We start from the raw sequence: 21,047 nt of genomic DNA on the forward strand, positions 1-21,047 counted from the left end.
AACCTTATACGGATTGTTCATTTTGGGAATAAGGCCAACACTTGCCTTATGTCACAATCATCAGTACTGTTGTTTCAAAGCAAATCATTGGCAAGTTTACGCGATGCTCAGACTTTCCAGCAATTTATTGTCCTGAGGTCAGTGCTGCAGGTGGCGCTGTACATTGAGAGGTTTAAGCCATGAGCTGTCGACGTGTTGTCATGGTGACTGCTATTGTGATTCATCATCTGACATCTAAACAGGAAGTGAGCATCCGTCCATCGTTACAGTCATCATCCACCTCTTGATGTGCAGACAGCGGAAAACTGTTATCATCCTCGTGACACGAGCTTCCGCCTCTGGTCTCTAGAAAACTGTGGCCAGGGTAGGACACAATTAAGTCTGGCAACTAGCGACATCTTTAGACATCTGTGTGTGGGACATGTTACACATTTACTAGTGTCACCGACCCTTTGTAAAATGTAGTTGAATGAGAACAACACCAATTGCTCACTATTCAAGTAGGTACGGATACAGGAATACACAAATATGCACACGAGTATCATCTTACATTTGAGGAGGAACTCAACGTGTTTACTGGAATAGCAAAAATCTGACAAGAACTGTAGGCGGATGTCTATTCTGTCAAAATTAAAACCGTAATGCATGAAACTACACATCGACATAAGGGTTTTAGAAAATTTGGGTATTTTTATTAAATGTGAAAGCCCACAGAATCCCTCTCCACTTTCTTTCAAAAAGAAGATGTTAGCCACGGGAATCATCAATCACAATGGCGAGGCTGTCTATAATGTCTCATTCTTTCGGAGTTTTTGTGCGTCGGCGGTTGTGTGAGCGACACAGTGAATCCTGGTGAAGATGGATTGGTTTTCTTAGGTTTGTCCTTGATATAAGTTCCTTGTCCTCTTTCAGCATTACATCTGAGTTTTCTCTTAAAGATTTCACTTTTGCACCACCCACATGAATCACGAAAAGGGTTTTCTTGTTCCGTGGAGACGTGACATTCGTGGGTGGCTGAGAGGTTCCATTGTTCCTGCTCACCCAGTTCCTAGAAAGGTTCCATCGTCCCACCCTGTCATCACGGCGCCAGGATGCGATGATTAGTCATACAGCGCTGTCACGTGTCTCGGTCCTTCCTTGTCTATGATGTCAGTGGGTGTGGTTGTGGCTGACCACATCTTAGATGTGACATCGAATGGAGTTGAATAATAATGCTGCTCAGCATCTGAGACAGACAACAATAATCAGTGTCAGTGACAGGGGAAGGTGAGGGCTGGGTACAGGCTTTCTACTCATGCCCTAAACATGGCGAGCCACTTACAATTCTCTGATGACGATGAAGACGAGTCACTAGGTCTTGGTAATTTCAATAACATGCAACAGATACTTTTCTTTTACTTCAAGATGAATTAAATCCTATGTCCTTGGTATACTTACCATTGATTAACCCGGGAGTATATTTATGTGTCTAATACAAAATTTTTAAATTAAAAGTCGTTTATCTGCTTCGTAGAGGTAAGATACTCACCTGTAACTTGTGGACATTGACCGTCTGCCGGATGGTAAACTACATTGATGTCCTCTTCAAAGTCTGGAAACACGAAAAGTGAAGACGTGGACGTACATGGAAATGCAAAACATTTTGACATAAACCGATTAGTTGTACAAGTCCTAAACAACCAGGTCTCAGTGACAAAGTAGGAAGAAGTGTTGGAAGGGTGGATTGACAGATAAGTGAGGATAAAGGACAAAGGGTAGAGGAAGCAGATGACTGAAATCCTCTGCTGTCCTCTTGTCACCATTAACTCTTCACGGTTCAGGACTTGTTGATGATCATCTGGGGAATGTTTTTGTGCAATCAATATTCGACTGAACTGTACAGAGTTAATGTGAATCATCTCAGCATGTTTGGTTTCCGGATTTATGAATTTGTCATTGTTCCTGCTGTGTGTTTGTGGAATTTTGCACCACAAAGATTATCACAAACAATCATCTTTATCGTCTTTGTCGACATGTAAAGAACAACTGCCATGTCACTGGAGTCAGTCCATCTACAAAGCATGGCGGTCCTGTCACACAAGACTCCGTGTCTGTCATTACTGTACATCATCTAACTGACAGTCATGTACACTAGGGTCAGCAGACCACTCACCATCGTATTCTTTATTGCTGGGCTTTCCCTTTGTAACCGCTGCAACGGAAACGATTTTTCGTTCAAGGACTATGAAGAAAAACTAATGGAGAGATTAAAGTTTTAAAGCGCAATAGTCTTTAATATAGTTGTCAGGTGATATGACTACAACTGCTGCTGCAACTCTCCTCCAACTACTAGCAGCAGCAGCAGCAGCAGCAGCAACAACAACAACAACAACAACAACAACAACAACAACAACAACAACAACAACAACCCTAAAGACTTCACCATCAAGGGATGACAACCACGAATGGAAAGGTGGGAGTGAACTAGTAGAGCAGAGAATTCAGAGAACTACGCTGCGTTTAGTGGCAGACACAAAGAAAGATTGGAGAAAGTCATACAGACAGTAAATAGAAGAGGAAAAAAGATTATATTTCTTATCAATAACAATAATAATAACAAGATGATGATGATGATGATGATGACGATGACGACGATGATGATAATTGAAAGCTTTGATTTGGAAAGATCTTGATGAGATATGGTCAATGAATTGTCAGAGTGACAACCCACTTACACAAAGTCTACTCACTCATTCCATGAGCTACTAACCGTGAAATTTGCACTTTCGTCGATTGATGGCAATGGCGATCACAGTGATGAGAATGACAACGACAGCGACAGCGGTAACAACACCCACAATAATCCACACCAGGGAGCCTGGTGGCTCGTGGGAATGATCTGCTCCTGTAACATTTGGTGTCGTTGATAGTGTGACAGGAGTAAAAACACTTCCTGAAAAACAAATTAACTGTAGTTCAGGTCAAGGTACATGGTATGACAACACTGAGTGTACATAGGTGGACAGCTTTTGAGGTAAGTTTGTATGCTCATATGTCTGTATATAGAATTGTGTGACTATATAAATGTGTAAGCATGCATGTAAGTGTGTGGATAGGTGGGTAGAGGTAGGTTTGACTTTTTTCATTCATGCTTTGTCGAAGTGCTTGCAAAATTGTCGTGGTTTTGGTAGTGATGGCAGTTGTAGTGGTGATGATGGCCAAAAGTGTCAACCTGTTGTAACAGTCTGTGAAAATGCGGTGGTAGGCGGCGGGAAGACAACTATGGTGAATGTGTAGACTCCCTTCTCGGGTGGCAATGGTTTATTGGTGAATGAACACATCTCACGATTGTTGTCAAACCCTCCAAACGTCTGCTGCTGTGAGGAAGAGCAGAGACAACAATAAATAACACATAAACATGTCGGGTGGACAGCTGGTATCTTAGGTAAGGCACGGGGATAATGAACTAGAAGGCAAAGAACTTATGTACAACATAGCATCACAGAGAAGAAACTAACTAGGAAAGTAAAACAAAAAAGATAATGTTATTAATAACAACTGTGCAACTTCTCAAGAAGAACGCACATCTGTGATTAAAAAAAAGCATGCTTTGAGAAAAAAAAAGAAGAAATAAATTAGTAACATTGTATTACTCCATCGTTCATTTTCCAGCTGCAGCTGTAGATGTCATCAGAGGAGAAAGCTTGTTGTACACGACATGAACCTGACACAGTCCAGTCCACAGGGTTGGTGGTCACGTGACACTCGCTGAGCTCAGAGTGACCTGGAATGTAGGTAACATAGATGTACAGAACTAACACAACACAAGCACAACTCAATGGAGATGCAGCAACATCAGTCAGTTATTTGTTTATTGTTTTGATGCCTTTACTCTCGTCAATGGTGTGGTCATCATCAGTTAGTGGATCTTTGCTGTCTGAATAAAAACACGGCTTCACGAAGTCACCTGATTGTTCGTCAGGGTTATCATTTTATCATTATCATGTTATCATTCGTGATGTAATACAATCAAAAGACTAATACAAACAAACAAATTCAATATTTCGAGCTAACGAGTAAGACAGAACTTAAAGAACTGCGTACAAGAAAGAAACGGTTATTAAAAAAGTTGCACCCCTTTTCTCTTGATGAAAAACTGTTATAGTTCAAGCTCAGTCCCCCACAGTTGTAGCTGAAATGATGAGTTCAGTGAAGTCATTATTCTCTGGGTATTTTTTCATAGAAAAATCAACTCCACCAGAAAACTACTCCTGCATGAATGACCTTAAATCTGCTGTGAACGCCGGACAGGACGGACAGAAACAGGACGGAGTGGAGGGGAAGGGAATGATATTTAAACAGTCCCGAGAATTACCGCAGCCCCAGACACGTATACTGATGTGATAACTCAAACATATCACAGGCATTTAAGATGTCGATGTTTGATTGAACACTTGTTTATCTTGTAGCCAATGTGAAAGATAAGAGCTTAGGCAAACTTTTATGGTACTTCTCTGACAAACGATGTTACGATTTATCATATTTGTAAATATGTAGCACAAGGGGCAAAGACAGTAGGTAAATAATATTGAAATACAACAGCCAAGTCCTGTATAAAATACATGTCCTACTGCGTACAAAGGAGACAAAATGCAAGGTATCCAGCAGAAAATATTAAAAATATACAGATATTAGGATGTAATGCAAAAAGTACACTGAATATGAGACAAAGTTTACACAGAAAACAATTAAACGAAAATAAACTGATTGCGACTGTATACTAAATTATACACACTAAGTACAACAGCATTCAAATAATTTCCTGAAAAGGATTGATACAGATGCTGGTGGTGTAAATACAAAACACGTGAAATAAGATGCGCCTATATATATATACAGATATAAATAGATATACACAACAGAAAATAGTAAGAAAACGGAAACCTATACACACATATGACAAATAAAATATGAAAGTGCGTACATGTATCTATATACACGTTGTACATAAAGACTTAAGATAATCTACACAAAAATACATGACTCACCGGCAACGTGGCGATTATAAGGTAAAGGCAGATCGAATCACAGTAAAGAAGAGACACCAATGCAGTCAGCTTGCATAATTACCACAGTAATGACAAATAATTTTAAATGAATAAAATTCCCCTCAAATAAGTAAAAAAATTTATTCAAAAAAGAGCAAGAAAAAGCAAACGAAATCTCCATTAAGGAAGGAAAACTTTGATGAAAGAAAACTGGTCTTTAGTCGTGCAAATGATCATCTCATGAAATAGATTTTTTTGTTGAGATGTTCATTTCATGAAAAAGGCGATGTTTGATGTGTTTGGTTTTCGTCATCACGACAATGTGACAAATGTTGAGTGTGATGTTACTTTATCACAGTCATACAGAAGAAGACAGGACAAGTAACATTGAGATGATGATTGTTGACTTACGTCTAATGACAAGAGTACAGGAGGCTGTGGAGCCACTCCCTCTGTCCAGACACGTGACCGTGACACCCGCGTGACGTCGGTAATCAGGGACAAGGGTCAGCTGACTCTCTGTGGACTGCGGTGACCTGCTGAGTGTGAAGTCGGTGAATAAGGCTGTACCAGGACTACAGCTACCGTCAGCTTTACACTCTCCGATGTTGCCTCCATCTCCTGGTAGCCAGACAACATCAGCTGTACTGGTGATGTCACCACACGTGACTGGAGCAGGTGAGTCTTCAAATATTTCTACCTGGTTGTTGTTGCAGTTGATTATTCGCACTCCTGACAACGTGAGTGAACAGAGAAAACTTGATATTGAGACATGATAGAGATCAGTGTCTGTTGTAATCAGTTTTAGGAGATGTAAATAATTTCAATGAATGTTTGTAGGAAACATTATTCTGCTTTCCTCGCTCTTTCTATCATCATCCATTATTTGTAGGCTTATTTAGGTGGGCAGACTTAATATCTATTACCTAATGTCACATACATGTCACGTAACAGTGTGTCAGTGATTACCTAGAGATCCACACACGGCCCACAGCACAGCAAGGAATGTGATCCAGGAGCCAGCCATGACATCTGTAGGCTGCCATGAGTGTCACAGACACATTGATGTCAAGGGGCAGCTGTCAGTACTTGTTGACCTCATGTTGACCTCGTAGACAGCTGTGAACATCAGAAAGACAATAATTGTATTCTCTCTCTCACAGAATAAGCTTATTCATAGGCAGAGAGAAAGGGAAAGTTTCTAAATCTTTGATTTGTTATAGGCATCATATGTTTGCTAATAAGATTGTCAACTATAAGTAGTCAGGTGTCTATGATGTGTACGGTATCCGTTACAGCTTAACCCACTGTTTCCTTTGTGTGTGAATGTTCAGACATGGTGATGTCACTTATCTAGATGTGGCAAACAACTTGTTTCCTATGAGACCTCTGTCTACATATACAATAAGAGTCAGGCCACCTCTGTGCATCAACTTTGGTCTTCTCACTTTATCTGTGTACAACCTCTGTATATCTGTGAGCAGACATGTCTTGTACATTCTTCTGTTATTCCTCTAAGCTTATTGATGTGTGTAGATGCACTGTAACGGGAAAAAACAATCGTTTACTGATATATGACGAGTATTGACGACAGACTGACGATATAGTAAACATTTCTCTGACACCTTGTTTGGTCAACTCACTTGGTTGACTGTGTTTACACATCTACAGCCTGAGTACACTTGTCAACACAGGACTGAACATGATGTGCTGACTGACTGTAGACAAGATGTACTGACTGTACATACGATGTACTGACTGTACACACGGTGTACTGACCTTACACAAAATATACTGACTGTACACAGAATTAATGTGCTGACTGCACACACGATACACAGACTGTACACATGATGTACTGATTATACACCTGATGTGCCGACTATACACGGTGTACTGACTGTACACACTATGTGCTGAATATACACACTATGTGTTGACTGTACACACAATGTACCGACTATACATGATGTACTGACTGTACACGCGATGTGCTTACTGTACACACACTATACTGACAGACAGTAAGACCAGCTGTACTGTAAACTAACAAGTGTTGACACCCACCTCAACCAGGAAGCCTATTGACATCCACACGGCGCCGCTGCCAACGTGAGTCTCACAGCCGCTTGTCATGCCAGTGTCAACTGTTCACGCTTGAGCGATGGACTGGATCCTGTTATCCGGTGACTCGTGTCGCAGGCAGTGCTGGTGTGTGTCACACTTGGTGTCGTGTGTCTCGCTGGTCACAACACTACGGCCTTCATTGTTACATTCACTCACTGAGTTGTGTCAGTGTCATGTAATACACTGTCACTGATGTGACTAGAGTGTCACAGTCATGTATGCACTGTCATCTAAATACGCGCGGTGGTGTGGAGAATGGAGTGTGACATCAAGCAACTACAAATGTTACAAGCGAAAAACAAAAGCTGTTCGTGGATTTGCAGAAAGGAAGGAAATAATGAAAATGACGTCACACATTGGGTGATCATGCAGTCTCTCTCTCCCTTTCGGTAAAAAGCGATCATAAGCACACACATATATATATATCCTCTATCACACACACACACGCAGGTAGCACCGTGTACAAGGAGTAGGTACAGACCGTACAGTCAATGTCATGACAAGTCACTGACAACACCCTGACAAGCACTCACAAAGAAAGCAAGACTGTCTATCGTGCTAGAAACTCCTGTTTACTGAATTCCAAACGGTACTAAATAAACAACAAACAATCAAGTGCACCCAGGGGCAGGCGGTGACCTCAGAGGGAACAAGAAAGGTGCACAGAGAGAGGGAGTCTATAAATAAACCGGGTAGAACCACCTGGGAAGGGAGAGGAAAACAATTCAGGGTGTTTGTATCTGGGTGTCTGTCAGTACACGAGAACACAAACAAGTGTTGTTTTGTTTTTTAATCTGCTCATACATATTAAACCTTGGACATGAATATTTCTTAAACACGAGTACAGTATATGTAACGGTGTATATATATATAAATATAAAACTAAAAATCAAACCATAGCGTGCTTGTCTCTCTCAACTCTCTCGTGTTTGTTATATTTGAGGTCCTTGTCTGCCCCTGACGTGGAGATGACCCTGGGGTCAGGCGTACAGGGTGATCGCCGGCTGCATGGTTGACATACAACACCTTAAGTAAAAAGTATCACAAGAAGTAAGAAGGAAAGTTCATTTGTAGGATGTATAAACCTCAACACGACAGGCACCGACTTCTTACAATGGACCGAACAAGCGGGGCTGATGATTACCTGGTAATAATTATGGTCACATTGACACCTGGAGGTAGAGGTCAAGGAATACAAGTACACTTTAATCTCCTCCTTCACCTGTGACTTGTGTATTAGTCAAGAGAGTCGCGTCGATAGTCACGTGATGTTTGAATTCATTTGTCTGACACCGCTAGATGGCGTGAGTTGACAGGTGGACATGATGTTTGTGTCAATCATTAGTTTAATTACAGTTTAAGTAAACAGTGAAATCTGCCAGTTCAAAAGATCGTAACAGAAGTAACCTTTAACAACAACAACGACGACGACGACGACGACGACGACGACGACAACAACAACAACAACAACAACAACAACAACAACAACAACGATGATGACTGTGACATCGTGTGATGACTGTTACATCATGTCAGGACATCCAATGACACCAAAGGCTCAGCACCCCATCCGTGTCTCAGTTGCTGTAGGGGTTCATAGACAGGCGGTGGTGAGGCTGAGGGTAGGTGTTGCCAGTGCCCACCTCCCGTATCTCACTGTAATATCCTCCACTCGGACTGTCTTCATACTGCGCGCTGACCTCTTGTTGATTCCTGTGACTGGCTTCCCTGTCTGTACCCTGACCACGTGACCTGTAGTTGTCACCGCAGCTGCTGTGTGGTCCGGCAGTCTCAGAACTGTCGTACACCTCGTTGATGTGGTCCTCGAACTCTGTAGAACATGTAGAGAGAGAGGTCACGTGATGTCACGCATAACATGGACGCGAGCAGAGGAACAAGTGTTTGTGTGTCAGGTAGATATCCCAGAAGAACTGATACATAATTAGCAAAGTAAGCTGTCAAAAGCATAAAACTACCTTTTATCTGTACTCCTTTTATGTTTTCCATTTTGTTTCTTTTGAAAAGCGCGTTTGCATTGTCTCTTGTTGTATTTGATATAGAGTCAGATGGTTTGTCAACATTAGTGAAGGAGATAACAACATAGATATCAACTCACCAGATTCTTTACACGGCGTGTTCTTGGTCAACTTATTTGACGTTTCTGACAAAAATAAAAAAATAAATTGTTGGTTTAAAAATTAAAACAAAAATAGCAGACGTGTTTAATTAAAAGATGAGAATAGCAAGTCAAGCAATATCTAACCTCGAGGGTAAAACATGGATTTCAAACACTGATGTAAAGGTGGAGAGACCATGAGCACGTGCACCATGTTACTGAAGCCACCCCGCGGCCATCTTGCCACTCGTAATGTCAACTCTCAGAGCAGAACATTAACAGACTGACAACCATCTCCTCACTTTTAAAATTAAAGAACTAAAGTAGTTCTAGAAGACAACAAGATAAACAGTATTTAAAGTTGACAATTAAAAAACTAGTTAGTGGTAGGTAGTGGTAGTGGTAAATACAGAGACACATCTTTTTATGCAAACATCTACAGCCTGAAAAATCTTCAAACAGATCCACCCAGGGTCTATCCATTAGTTTCAGACAAAAGTGATTGTAAGTGAACAAGAGACACTCAGATTGTTTTGACCAAATGATAAACACGAAAAAGAATTAATCAGTTGAAGTTTAAGCATGAAAGAATTTCATGGAATGTTTTGAGTTAATTTGTATTAAACAGAGAGGATTTTAAACAAAGAGATTGTGTCTGACACTTTTTTCTATTTTACGTTTAAGAAGACAAGAGCATTGTGTTCAAATCATCTGTATGACAGATTGTTCTATTTTTAATATGGAGTAAGCAACAATGTCCAAAAATAGTTCTAACGTCTTTATACTTTATGAATAAAGAACAAATGTCATCATACAGAGAGTGTCTTTGACACTTAATTTTGAAGAACCCTAAAGTATCCCCACTGACGATGTAAGACGTGTAAGTACAATGAGAGAAGAACATCAAAATGACAAGAGGACAAAGTACTTTAAGATCACGTGATGTAGAAAACTACCTACTTTTTATTTTCTGTCTTCGTCTTCTGATTAAAATAACGAGCAAAACGGCGATGACGGCAGTTACAACCACAGCGACAACAGCCCCGACGATTGGTCCGACGACAGCCGATGCTGATGACTGGGAGCCTGATGTCGATATGACACTGATGTTTCCTGCCCCTTGGATGTGGAGGTAAACACCGACTGTTAGTACTGCTGAGATAATTCTGAGATATTCTACAAGTATGTATTTCACTTGAAGTACACTTGTTGTCAAACCTAATGCTAATACAAACAAACAAACAAACAAACAAACAAACAAACAAACAAACAAACAAACAAGCCTGACGTCTCTACGCTTCCCTCCCCTGACACTCAAAATCACGTGACATCAGCGGTGGATGATTATGAAAGATTATGTTGTATTCTTAGGGGGTCTATATGTGTGTGTTGCTCGCATGTGTGTAGATATGTGTGTTTATATGTATTATAAACGTGTGACATGATGTGTTCATTTGTAATTGTTCCTGTGTGACCCCAAAAAGACACTTATGTTCGAAACGTGTGCTTTATACAGACAATACAGTTTGATTGATTGAAAAAAGAACAAAAATGTTAAAAAATATAAACAGTTTTTTAAAATTTACTTTTTTTTTTAACTTCTGTGAATATTGTTTGAATATTGTTTTGTTGGTTTACAGTGTTGAAGAAAACGACTCTGTAGAAATATTGTTGTGTTCAGTACTTGGTTGAGATAGAATCCATTGTAACACACAGTAGCTAACTAACTATTGTATTCACCTCACTCCTCACTCCCTTATCTTGGTCATTGCTACTTTTTATTGCTACTGTCTGACATGTATGTTGAGGCTTAATTAAACTTTGTTTTTATATTCCGTGCTTTGGTGTCTGCTAAACTGTGGATGGATTTGCAGACTTGTGAGCACAGTGCATTGAACTCGCATACATATGGAGAAATGTGTTTTACACATTCATTGACGATGATTGACGATGATGAATATTAGTACAATGAAACATTCAAATAACAGCTTAAATGAAGGTTAATGAAAAGTTAAATGACTGAAATGAATATCGAAACACACAGTATGAAGATAGTGCATTTAGTTTTATTTAAATTTATAAGAAAGATAGAAAACAGCAATTATCTCACCATTTATCCACAGTGTCACTGATGTTGAGACGGATATCCGGCTGTCGATGCTATTTATAGCCGTGCACTTCACACTTTTCCCGTCATCCTTAGCGTCCAGTGTAAAGGTGCACGTGCTGCTCCTGGCGACGTGAGTTTCATTCTGACAAACACCTGGACTCCAGGTAAAGTTCACACCTGGGTACACAGCACCTGTTGTGTTACATCTTAACGTCACGACGCTAGAACCGTTGTTACCCGGATGATGTGTTTCGCTAATGACGACATCACTGGGTCCCTCCACATCTGGAATACAGACAGAACAAAATAAAAGAATTGGCAACAAAGGAAAACGTTAATTATACTTAATAACACGAATATATTTTAATAATGTTTTTCAACTATTATCCTACATTCTAATACAATATATTATTTTGTAAATAAATAAAGCTAGTTTGAAGATTAATGTCACGAGTATTGATGGAAAACCAGATAATGGGTTAGACTAACATCTCACGTGTTATTAAACTGAAGCGTGCTGTTTCAGATGAAAATAACTTTCCGACTTATTTTATCTAATCAACATTACGACAAAAATTTCAGAAATGCTTAGTTGAATCAAGAAAATGTAGGAAAGTACGTGACGTGCATATAACCAGCAGAGTGTAGTTGATGGAGGTGTAGACACGCCCAGCCCATGTCACGTGACACGTGAACTGTGTGCCGTTGTCCTCCCGCTGTACGTTAGTCTTCACCAGCTTCTCACTGTCTCGTCCCTCCCATCTCACTGTGGCTGGAGGACTGGCGGTGTTTGTCGTCTGACATGTACAGGACAGGTCTCCTCCTCTCACCACCCAGTGTGGACACGTGGTTGTTACGTCACCGGGTTCAGCTGTACGTAACAGAATATTTTCGGGATCACATTTCTTATCGATAAAAAATATGGTTAATGAAAATGTTATGGACGTATACTATGAGTTACACGCTAGATATATCTGCCTGTTATATAAAGCTATCTATAGGGGATTTTCATATGAAATAAAAACCACCGACATATTTTCCGATGTCAAATATCTTCCAAAATATTTTTTCTGTACAACGCCCCCTTTAATGCAGAAAGGGTTATCGACACTACGTCTAGTATTAATCAGGGTACTGGTTATGATATCCTCCAAGAAACGTTCGTCAGCCGTCTATGGATACCCTTAGTACACCTGCAGTTCATCATCAACCGGACAAAGACGATACCTGAGACTACACACTCCGTCAAGCTTCTGAATCACGTGTTTCATCTGATGAGGTCTGTGAACTCTGTAGTCGGTGTTGTCATAAACAAAACAAGAGCGAAAAGTAATGGTCAAGGAAGCTCTCGTCTGTTTTCAAAGCTCTGTCTTGTGAGTAAACTGAGGATACGTTGTTAGGACTGGAGTTAAAGAAAGGGAATCACATGCCGCAACATATTTGAATGTTCTTATGTTTGGGCGCCCACGTGAAAGGGAGAGAGGGAAGGAGATAAATGGTGTGGCAATTTTTAAAAATTTAAGACTAAAGTATGATTTTTGTATACATTCTGTCCTTGTCTTAATAATGGTAAAGATGTTAATGTACACAAATCAAATGGCATTAAGTGTAACTAGAAGAAAGGGTACTTGATAAGTACACAGACCTGGTGTCGCGATTAAACAAAATGTTTTGCAGATGAAACAGTAGGGAACTATCTTCACATTATTTCAAGATTCTTTATCCGGGAATAATAACCGGGTGTTTGGGTGTGAGGGTGTGTGTGAGAGAGAGAAATATGAGGCACTTGGTTGTCTTAAAGTGTAAGAATGAAACTGTTGGAGAGATAAGAAGATAAATACAAATCTCAGACCTAGTGTCAGTTGTTGAGAAAAAGTTGTAGTCGAAGGAGGAGGAGACACAGAAATGCTGTAGGTGTACAGTCCCCCGGCTTGTGGCAGAGCTTGTGTGAACGAACACAGCTCACGACTGGCATCAAACCCTCCAAATGTCTGCTGTTTAGAAATACGTCCATAACATCTTCTGTAAAATTTAAAGACATACATAAAACTCAAGTACATAAAAAGATACAAAGCTCTCAGCATGTTTGAAGCACAGAAATAAAAAAAGTCAGATTCAAGCAATATTTTATTCTTTTTGTCTAAATGCACAGAAACAAAAACAACGGCTAAAGTAAAAAGATTTATACTTATGAATGTTCTACATACATCTTTCTTATCTTTCAGAAGACCTTTATTAAAAACCTAGAATTCCTATTCCACAAGCTCATGTTACCCCTGTGTTCCGTGTCCATGTACAGGTGTAAATGTTATCAGAGGAGAAAGCTTGTTGTACACGACATGAACCTGACACAGTCCAGTCCACAGGGTTGGTGGTCACGTGACACTCACTGAGTACAGAGTGACCTGCAATACAAGTATTGTGATTATTTACAGACAAACTAAAACGCATTAAATCATGTCCCCCTTTTTTGCAACACAATTTTTTCGTTAGGTCAGGTTATGAGCTCCAACATGGAAAAACACAAACACAACCGTCTTTTCCCGATTGCTGCCTCTGTTCATGTCCAGCGAGAACTTGTACATCAATACGACGAACACAAATAAGAACAAAAGAAAAATATCTGGACAGAATGCAATTTTTAAAAACTAATAATCATATACAGTACTATTAATCATAAAATGTTCCCAAAAGAATAATTTACATTCGAGCACAATTTATCCATAAAGATTAAAAGAAGAGCAAAGAAAAGTGAGACGCACTCACCTCAACAGGTTTTTACGTGAATAATTTAAAATTTTCAACGTGTGGTCAGAACTTCACAATTTAAGTCTGTTCAGGATTTCACAAGACAGCACCAGTGAGAACTGTCAGGTTCCCTCTGACCCAGTCAGAGATGTAAGACAGCCGTAAACATCACTTTATGTTATCGTCCCTACACTTCACAGTCTACACTAGAGGAGCAGCTCAAAGGCGCCGGCACATCAAAGAGAAAATGGCCGACGTCAGGCACGCTCGCACACACACAGTAAATAACTCGCCATCCGCCCACTTTTTGCGTTTTTTGAAAAATCCAAATGATGATAAAACCCCTCAAACAAACAAAGAAAAAACACAGTAGGTTTATAACAAACGTCAGCCGTTATTTGATATCATAATTTATCCAGTCTACTAATTTCTGTTATGCTCATTAATAAAATAATCCGGACAGTCTATATTTTAAGCTGAAGAGAAAAGGGATGTGTGACGATGAAATAAATGATTAAAGTAAAAGAATGCAGGTATTCTTTCAGTTCTTTGTTAGGAAAATGCCTGCATTCTGTGCCAAGTTCATCCCGGACTAAAAGTGAGAACTGAAGGGGTAAGTGAGGGGAAATTTCTATTCTTCCCATAAAATCATGAGCTAATCGTTATATCAGGAGGCTACCCCTGCATGGATATGCATAAATACCAATATTTATAGCTGGTTTGCGCAGGGTGTGTCCTATCCAGCCCCACTTGCGCTTTTTGATGTCTTGACTAGTGGCATTCTGGTTAGTTGGAGATCCTCTCAGGTCATCTTATTCTCAAAATATGGCGAAGGCATCGGTTGCTAAAGGTCTGGAGCTTGTTGTTGATAATGTTTGTCACTCTCCAAGTTTCAGAACCATACAATAGGACTGCCTTCACATTGGTGTTGAAGATGTGGGTCTTGCTGCGAAGGGATAATGCTCGGGAGTTCCAGATGGGGCGCAGACTGTTGAAAGCATGCCTGGCCTTGTTTATGCGGCTTCTGATGTCTTCGTCCGCTCCACCATCCTTGCTGACGATGCTCCCCAGATATGTGAAGCGGTCTGTTTCTAGGATGTTCTCTCCTTGAAGTTGAATTGGGAGTTCCTGCTTGTTGTTGAATTTCATCACTTCGGTCTTCTTTTTGTTGATCTTTAAGCCGGTCTTTTCTGCTTTCTCTGCTAGCTTGCTCAGTTTGGTTTGTGCATGCTGCCGCCGATGAGATAGGAGACTAATGTCATCTGCAAAGTCCAGGTCTTCTAGCTGTTTAGTGAAGGTCCACTGGATACCGGTGTTGTTGTCTTGGGTCGTCTTACGCATAACCCAGTCTATGACCATCAGGAAGATTGTCGGTGATAGTATGCAACCCTGTCTTACACCAGTCTTCATTACAAAAGGTTTAGTGAGTTTGCCATTATGGATAACTTGGCAGGATGAGTCTTCGTACAATCCCTGGACGATGTTTATGAATTTAGGTGGAATACCATAGTGGTTCATCAGTCTCCAGATGACGTCCCTGTCTACACTGTCGAAGGCCTTCTCAAAGTCCACAAAGGTTATATAAAGGGAGGATTGCCATTCGATGGACTGTTCTATGATGATACGAAGGGTTGCAATGTGGTCAATGCATGATTTGTCCTGGCGAAACCCTGCTTGTTCTGGTCTCATTCTCATGTCTAGTGCCTTCTTCAGTCTCTCTAGTATTATCCTGTCAGGACTTGCTGGGGATGGACAGCCAGCATGATTCCCGCCAGTTGTTGCACTGGACAGGTCTCCTTTCTTTGGTAGTTTGACCAGGTGGCCTAATTTCCAGTCTGCTGGGACTAGCTCTTGTTCCCAGATCTTGTGTAGGAGGGGCTGTAAAATTGTTGCTGTTGTTTCTATGCTCCTCGAGGAGTAGCAAGAAATGATGATGATGATGATGATGATGATGACCCCTGCATGGATAATGCATAAATACCTGCTATGAACACAATGTTCACTTGAAGTGAAATCAACTTCTCATTGCTATAATAACTGTACTTACCTAAGTGGTCAAAATACAAACATGAAAAGCACAACTGCTATTACAGATTGCAGTGCCATTTAATGATATCTGATGTCATGACACACCACACCTTTCAAGCATGTCACAAAATGGTCACAAATGATCAACATGCCAACATTCAATCAAAACTCCTAGATGTGGGTTTCTGTTGGATCCATGGTGTGTAATGGCTAAAGTAACCTTCATGCTACTAACCAGAGAGAGAGACAGCAGACAGAGTGAGGAGAGAAAATAGAATTCCCAGTAAGAATAAGACCGAAGCAGCACGCAGGGTAAATATAGACTTCAGATACCAAACAAATTTTGTATATAACACAAATCACCACCAGCATAAAATACAAAGTAACATTATGCAATGCATTACTTCTGTAAGGAGGCCAAACAGACAACATGCACAACATACAAATATTTCGACGAAATACCCTAAGGACACTGAATAAGATGGCAAACAGAACATGAACATAGACCTAAAGGAAAAACGGAAAATAAAATATACAGATCACGACGGCATACAGAAATTTACAGACTTCTAGCAGCATGCACTAAACAAAATATATAAAAAGTAAGAAGATATATATGTATAACTATATAAACATATATAGTCACGTATATATATATAATTAGAAATATACACACATTTGATTACAATTACAAAGCACAAAATTCGAAAAATAGAAAAATATGTGTACACCCATAATAGAGACAAAAAGAATGTAAAGGTTCATGTATACATGCAAACAAACAATCGACAGTCATTAGAAAGATCAACACAAAATACCACAAATGTTAACACATAACTTTAGATAAAACCTAAGATAAGAGTTATAATGTATATTAACGCATTAAAAAAGAAAATATAGAAAGCGTACATTATGAAATCTTTTTTGTAATGAATGAATGCCAAAGGTCTTCGGTTCTTGGGATACTTATGAAGCGAAGTTTGCTGTTTGACAGGTTTAGTCTCGCTCGTGACCGCAGTGTGACATTTGTTATGTCTGGTGTTTCTTTCTTACACATTTCCTGTAAAGAATACCGGATAAATGAAGTTGAAATAATGAATGTAGACTTACGTCTGATGACGAGAGTACAGGAGGCTGTGGAGTAACTCCCTCTGTCCAGACACGTGACCGTGACACCCGCGTGACGTCGGTAATCAGGGACAAGAGTCAGCTGACTCTCTGTGGACTGCGGTGACCTGCTGAGTCTGTAGTCGTTGAATAAGTTCTTGGTGCAGCTACCCTCAATACCGTCAGCTCTACACTCTCCGATGTTGCCTCCATCTCCTCGTCGCCAGACAACATCGGCTGTACTGGTGATGTCACCACACGTGACTGGAGCAGGTGAGTCTTCAAATATTTCTACCTTGTCGTTGTTGCAGTTGATTATTCTAAGCCCTGACAAAAAAGAGACCACATAAAATAATGGCGAAAACTTCAAAAGAGAATGTAAATGATAAAACTGTGTCTACAGTAAGGTGGCGACAGTTCTTGGAGATGTCATACTTGATATGTCTCTGTCAGTAGGTTTCCCCATGATCACTCCATCCTTGACATTCATGTCTGTCAAAACCTGTGTATTTCTGTACGATTACTTGTTGTTGTCCTATACATTACAGTTATGTCATGACAGAAATTCAAGTACTTTTACCAGGAATTTAAATAATAACACGAAGCATTAAAAATAGACAATATCGTACAAAGCAGACATTGCAGTTAACATGTCGACTTTAGACTAACACATGTAGACATGTGTTTATGTTGCAGCAAATATCGAAAATAAGTGCTGAATCAAAATGGTATAAAACCTCTGTATATATTTCCACACTTTCTGTACCTATCCATTATACATCATTCAGATTCTAACGTTCAAATTCATAGTCAGAATATTAGTTGTGATGACTATTTTATAAACGAGTGTACCAAGTGCCTATCAAAACACTACATTATCATTGACATGATTGCTAGATGTTCGATGTATGACACACGTCAGTGTGCTAGTGATTACCTAGAGCTACACAAAATAAAACATTATTTTGTACTGTTTATTACCTAGTTTATTACCTATTACACACACACAACACTGTATTGTTGATTACCTAGTGCTCCATAAGCACCACATAGAAGAACAAGATGTGTCATCCAGGAGGCAGCCATCACATCTGTCGGCAGCCATACAAACTACAGACACATGGAGGTCAACGTGATGCGAGTATTCATCGGTCATGATATGAGTTGTATTGTCTCTAATATTCGATATTAAGAAATTGTCTTCTCAACTGTATTCATTGACACACACACACGCACACACAGAAAAATGGTGGTGAGGCAGCGTAAACTATTTAATTTTTGTTTTCGATAGTGGGTCTCTGACAGCTTACAGGAATACGTCAGGAGCTAATATATTTCAGTAAATATAATCAGTACGTATCTATGCATTCGTCGTTTTTGCGTGATCTTGATGTCAATGTCCATTTGTAGTCGTACTACTGTGATACCATAATCTCACAAAACACCAAAACAATAATCTGACAAACACTTTTCATTAATAAGCTCAAGATTTCTGATTCTACATAAAATAATGTACTGGGGAAAAAGTTGTAGTGTTGTCAGTAGTTTGTCCACTCCTCCTTGCACCCCTTTCCACCCTTGTACCCTGTCGCACGAGCCGCAAGGTGAAACACGTGACCACAGACCGGATGACGTAGTGTCCGACAGCAGAGATCATTGCTTGCGCCAGTAGTATAGTGGGTAGAACACCCGCTTGTCACCACTGCAGTGAAAGGCTCTGGGTTCCGATCTCATATCGCTCTCTGTATAAGCCACCTGTTCGCATGACTGAGTGTCTGCGTTTACTCCGGGTACTCCTGTTCCTTCCGCCCTGTCTCTTCAACAAAATCATCTCAAAGTGGAGGCACTTTCTAACCAATCAACCAGCCAGTGCTTGCAGCCCATTTGCTGGGAGGTCACAGGTACTAATTGGTAGGTCAGTCAAAGAGTACAATGCCACAAGTTACAGGGTTTCCCCTATCCTGCCATTTTCACTCTTCTCTACAGGGTCTGACTTGCGGTAAAGGTAAGATGAGCGACGAACAAGAATACGGCCCTTGACTAGCGTTGACCACCCCGAGTACAGGAGGAGGGCCATTTAGCAGCAAGGTACTTAAACCCCTCATAGATGCTTTTAATTTATTGCAGGTTGTCATTGTTGTTGTCATATTTGTTAGCTGCAGTCTTAGTTCCATTATGCCTGTTTATAAAATGTTTGAATCTCGTGTTTACGTTTACGGGAGGAGTAGGTGCTAGTTATTAGCAGGTTGAGTATCAAAGAGGAGAGAATAGAGTTAGTACGTGTGTCAGTAATTGTGTTTAGAACGAAAGATTGTATGTTGTACATCTGTTTTTGTTGTGTGCGTGAAATAAATCAACATTATTCATCTAGTGAGAACTGTGTCGTCTTATACACACTAAAATACGGAATGAAAGCAGTTGTGAAACACAGAGCACACATGATGAGACTACAGCAGCCTCCGATACTGAACCTCACAACGTCTGACAATAAACCTGTACAACAACTATGACAGAGATGAGACACAGAACGTTTGGTCTCATTAGGTGTCAGTCATTACTAGCTGTTGTTAAGCAATCTTCATGTCTGCTCTCTAGTGACACACGTTCGTCTATTCACACGAGGACAGACGTACGACACGCTAGTATTCGTTCGGACTGACGCTCACACAGGTAATTAATCAGTTCAAAGACAGATTTATTTGCATAATTGACACAAACAACTACTATATCTATTCTAACCTACCTACCTAGCTTACTAAAACCTTGCACATAACTCCCTGGGGAGGGAAAAAAGGGGTTCTAAACCCTGGTCGGAACTAACGGCAACGAAGTCCTCGGAGAGGAGAGAGAGAGAGAAACAGGGAGCCTAGCCACCTTTCGGAAACCGAAATGTTTACTGGTCATCCAAGCAGGACCAGTCACAATGTTTGCCCGCTGTTTTCTGCTAAAAAGTTTTGGCGCTACGTCACCGCTGTTGTCGTCTGCCTCGCGCGACCGGGTGTGGGGCTGGAAGGTGGTGCGGGGGGGAGGTAACCCTCTGTCAGCGGTACACGCTCCCTACACAAGCCCTCCCGCTACAGATATAAGGAACTGCTACTAGTAGTCATTAGCCACTAACGTGACGTTTATTATCGGTAATTAATACAGTAACTAATGAAATACAAACTGTATTCTTTGACACACAGCTTGTCACAACATGTGAGGAGACACTTACCTGACCAGGAAGGCGATTACCGTTTCAATGGCGAAGTAGTTGTTGTTGTTGCTGGCGGATTGAACTCCGCTGGTGTCAATAATGACAGATCCTGTGTGACTGACTCATGTGTCTACACGGAGCGCGTGTCACTGGCTGTGTGTCGGTGTCATGTGTCCCAAAAGTCACAGAACTACTGACTTCACATTAACCACAACTATGTGTAAGACCAGTCATTGCACTGTTATTTATTTGTCTGTACTGTCACTTATATCCCTATACTGTCATTTATGTACCTGCAGTGTCAGCTAACACCAAGCAGTCCTACTTACAAGGGTCGCCTTTGAGGCTAAAGACAAGGGAGGTAATAAACCTCTTAACACCTCGTAGTAAGAAAACAATTGCCGCCCCTGCCTGGTCACTCAGTGTCTTGAGACATTACTTAGTCTTTCTTTCAATTTCGGAAATGCGCTCACACACATCATACTTGTGACATGCACACTAATGAAACTTTAATGTGGAGAAGGTTTAACAACACTTTGTACAAACATAAATGAAAAGAAGCTGCAGGTAAAAAGCTATAATTACTTC

At 40.4% G+C, this 21,047-nt stretch overlaps 2 protein-coding genes across 3 annotated transcripts; both read right to left on the reverse strand.

The window, feature by feature from the left end:
* LOC112569000 lies at window positions 1-7,381 on the reverse strand. Its single transcript, XM_025246631.1, has 9 exons — window positions 7,095-7,381; window positions 5,997-6,146; window positions 5,439-5,759; window positions 3,633-3,763; window positions 3,212-3,356; window positions 2,750-2,932; window positions 2,153-2,191; window positions 1,529-1,591; window positions 1-1,225 (listed from the first exon to the last, which is right to left on the reverse strand). Exons 2-9 carry the CDS (start codon window positions 6,052-6,054, stop codon window positions 1,101-1,103), a joined length of 1,065 nt encoding a protein of 354 aa, XP_025102416.1. The 5' UTR covers window positions 6,055-6,146; window positions 7,095-7,381; the 3' UTR covers window positions 1-1,100.
* A 307-nt stretch (window positions 7,382-7,688) lies between these two features.
* LOC112568979 lies at window positions 7,689-20,757 on the reverse strand. Of its 2 annotated transcripts, none has more exons than XM_025246592.1 (10): window positions 20,478-20,757; window positions 18,292-18,373; window positions 17,267-17,590; window positions 13,655-13,785; window positions 13,233-13,371; window positions 12,000-12,251; window positions 11,381-11,665; window positions 10,231-10,389; window positions 9,271-9,315; window positions 7,689-8,985 (listed from the first exon to the last, which is right to left on the reverse strand). In XM_025246592.1, the coding sequence occupies exons 2-10, from the start codon at window positions 18,347-18,349 to the stop codon at window positions 8,732-8,734; spliced, it is 1,647 nt and encodes a 548-aa protein (XP_025102377.1). In that variant the 5' UTR covers window positions 18,350-18,373; window positions 20,478-20,757; the 3' UTR covers window positions 7,689-8,731. The 2 variants fall into 2 exon arrangements, with proteins under 2 accessions (XP_025102377.1, XP_025102376.1); XM_025246591.1 differs by having other exon boundaries at window positions 7,690-8,985; window positions 13,233-13,374; window positions 20,478-20,754.
* Window positions 20,758-21,047: the final 290 nt, after the last annotated feature.

Source organism: Pomacea canaliculata, linkage group LG7 (assembly GCF_003073045.1).
Source record: "Pomacea canaliculata isolate SZHN2017 linkage group LG7, ASM307304v1, whole genome shotgun sequence".
NCBI lineage: Eukaryota > Metazoa > Mollusca > Gastropoda > Architaenioglossa > Ampullariidae > Pomacea > Pomacea canaliculata.

Coding starts and splice junctions, on each gene's coding strand:
- LOC112569000 (XM_025246631.1), bottom strand. CDS start 6,054: ATGGCTGGCTCCTGGATCACATTCCTTGCTGTGCTGTGGGCCGTGTGT. Junction 3,764..5,438: donor CTGTACTCTTGTCATTAGAC/GTAAGTCAACAA, acceptor CCTACATTCCAG/GTCACTCTGAGCTCAGCGAG. Junction 2,192..2,749: donor ACGAAAGTGCAAATTTCACG/GTTAGTAGCTCA, acceptor TTTCCGTTGCAG/CGGTTACAAAGGGAAAGCCC.
- LOC112568979 (XM_025246591.1), bottom strand. CDS start 18,349: ATGGCTGCCTCCTGGATGACACATCTTGTTCTTCTATGTGGTGCTTAT. Junction 13,375..13,654: donor CATGGACACGGAACACAGGG/GTAACATGAGCT, acceptor ATTTCTAAACAG/CAGACATTTGGAGGGTTTGA. Junction 12,252..13,232: donor TTCTCAACAACTGACACTAG/GTCTGAGATTTG, acceptor TGTTACGTACAG/CTGAACCCGGTGACGTAACA.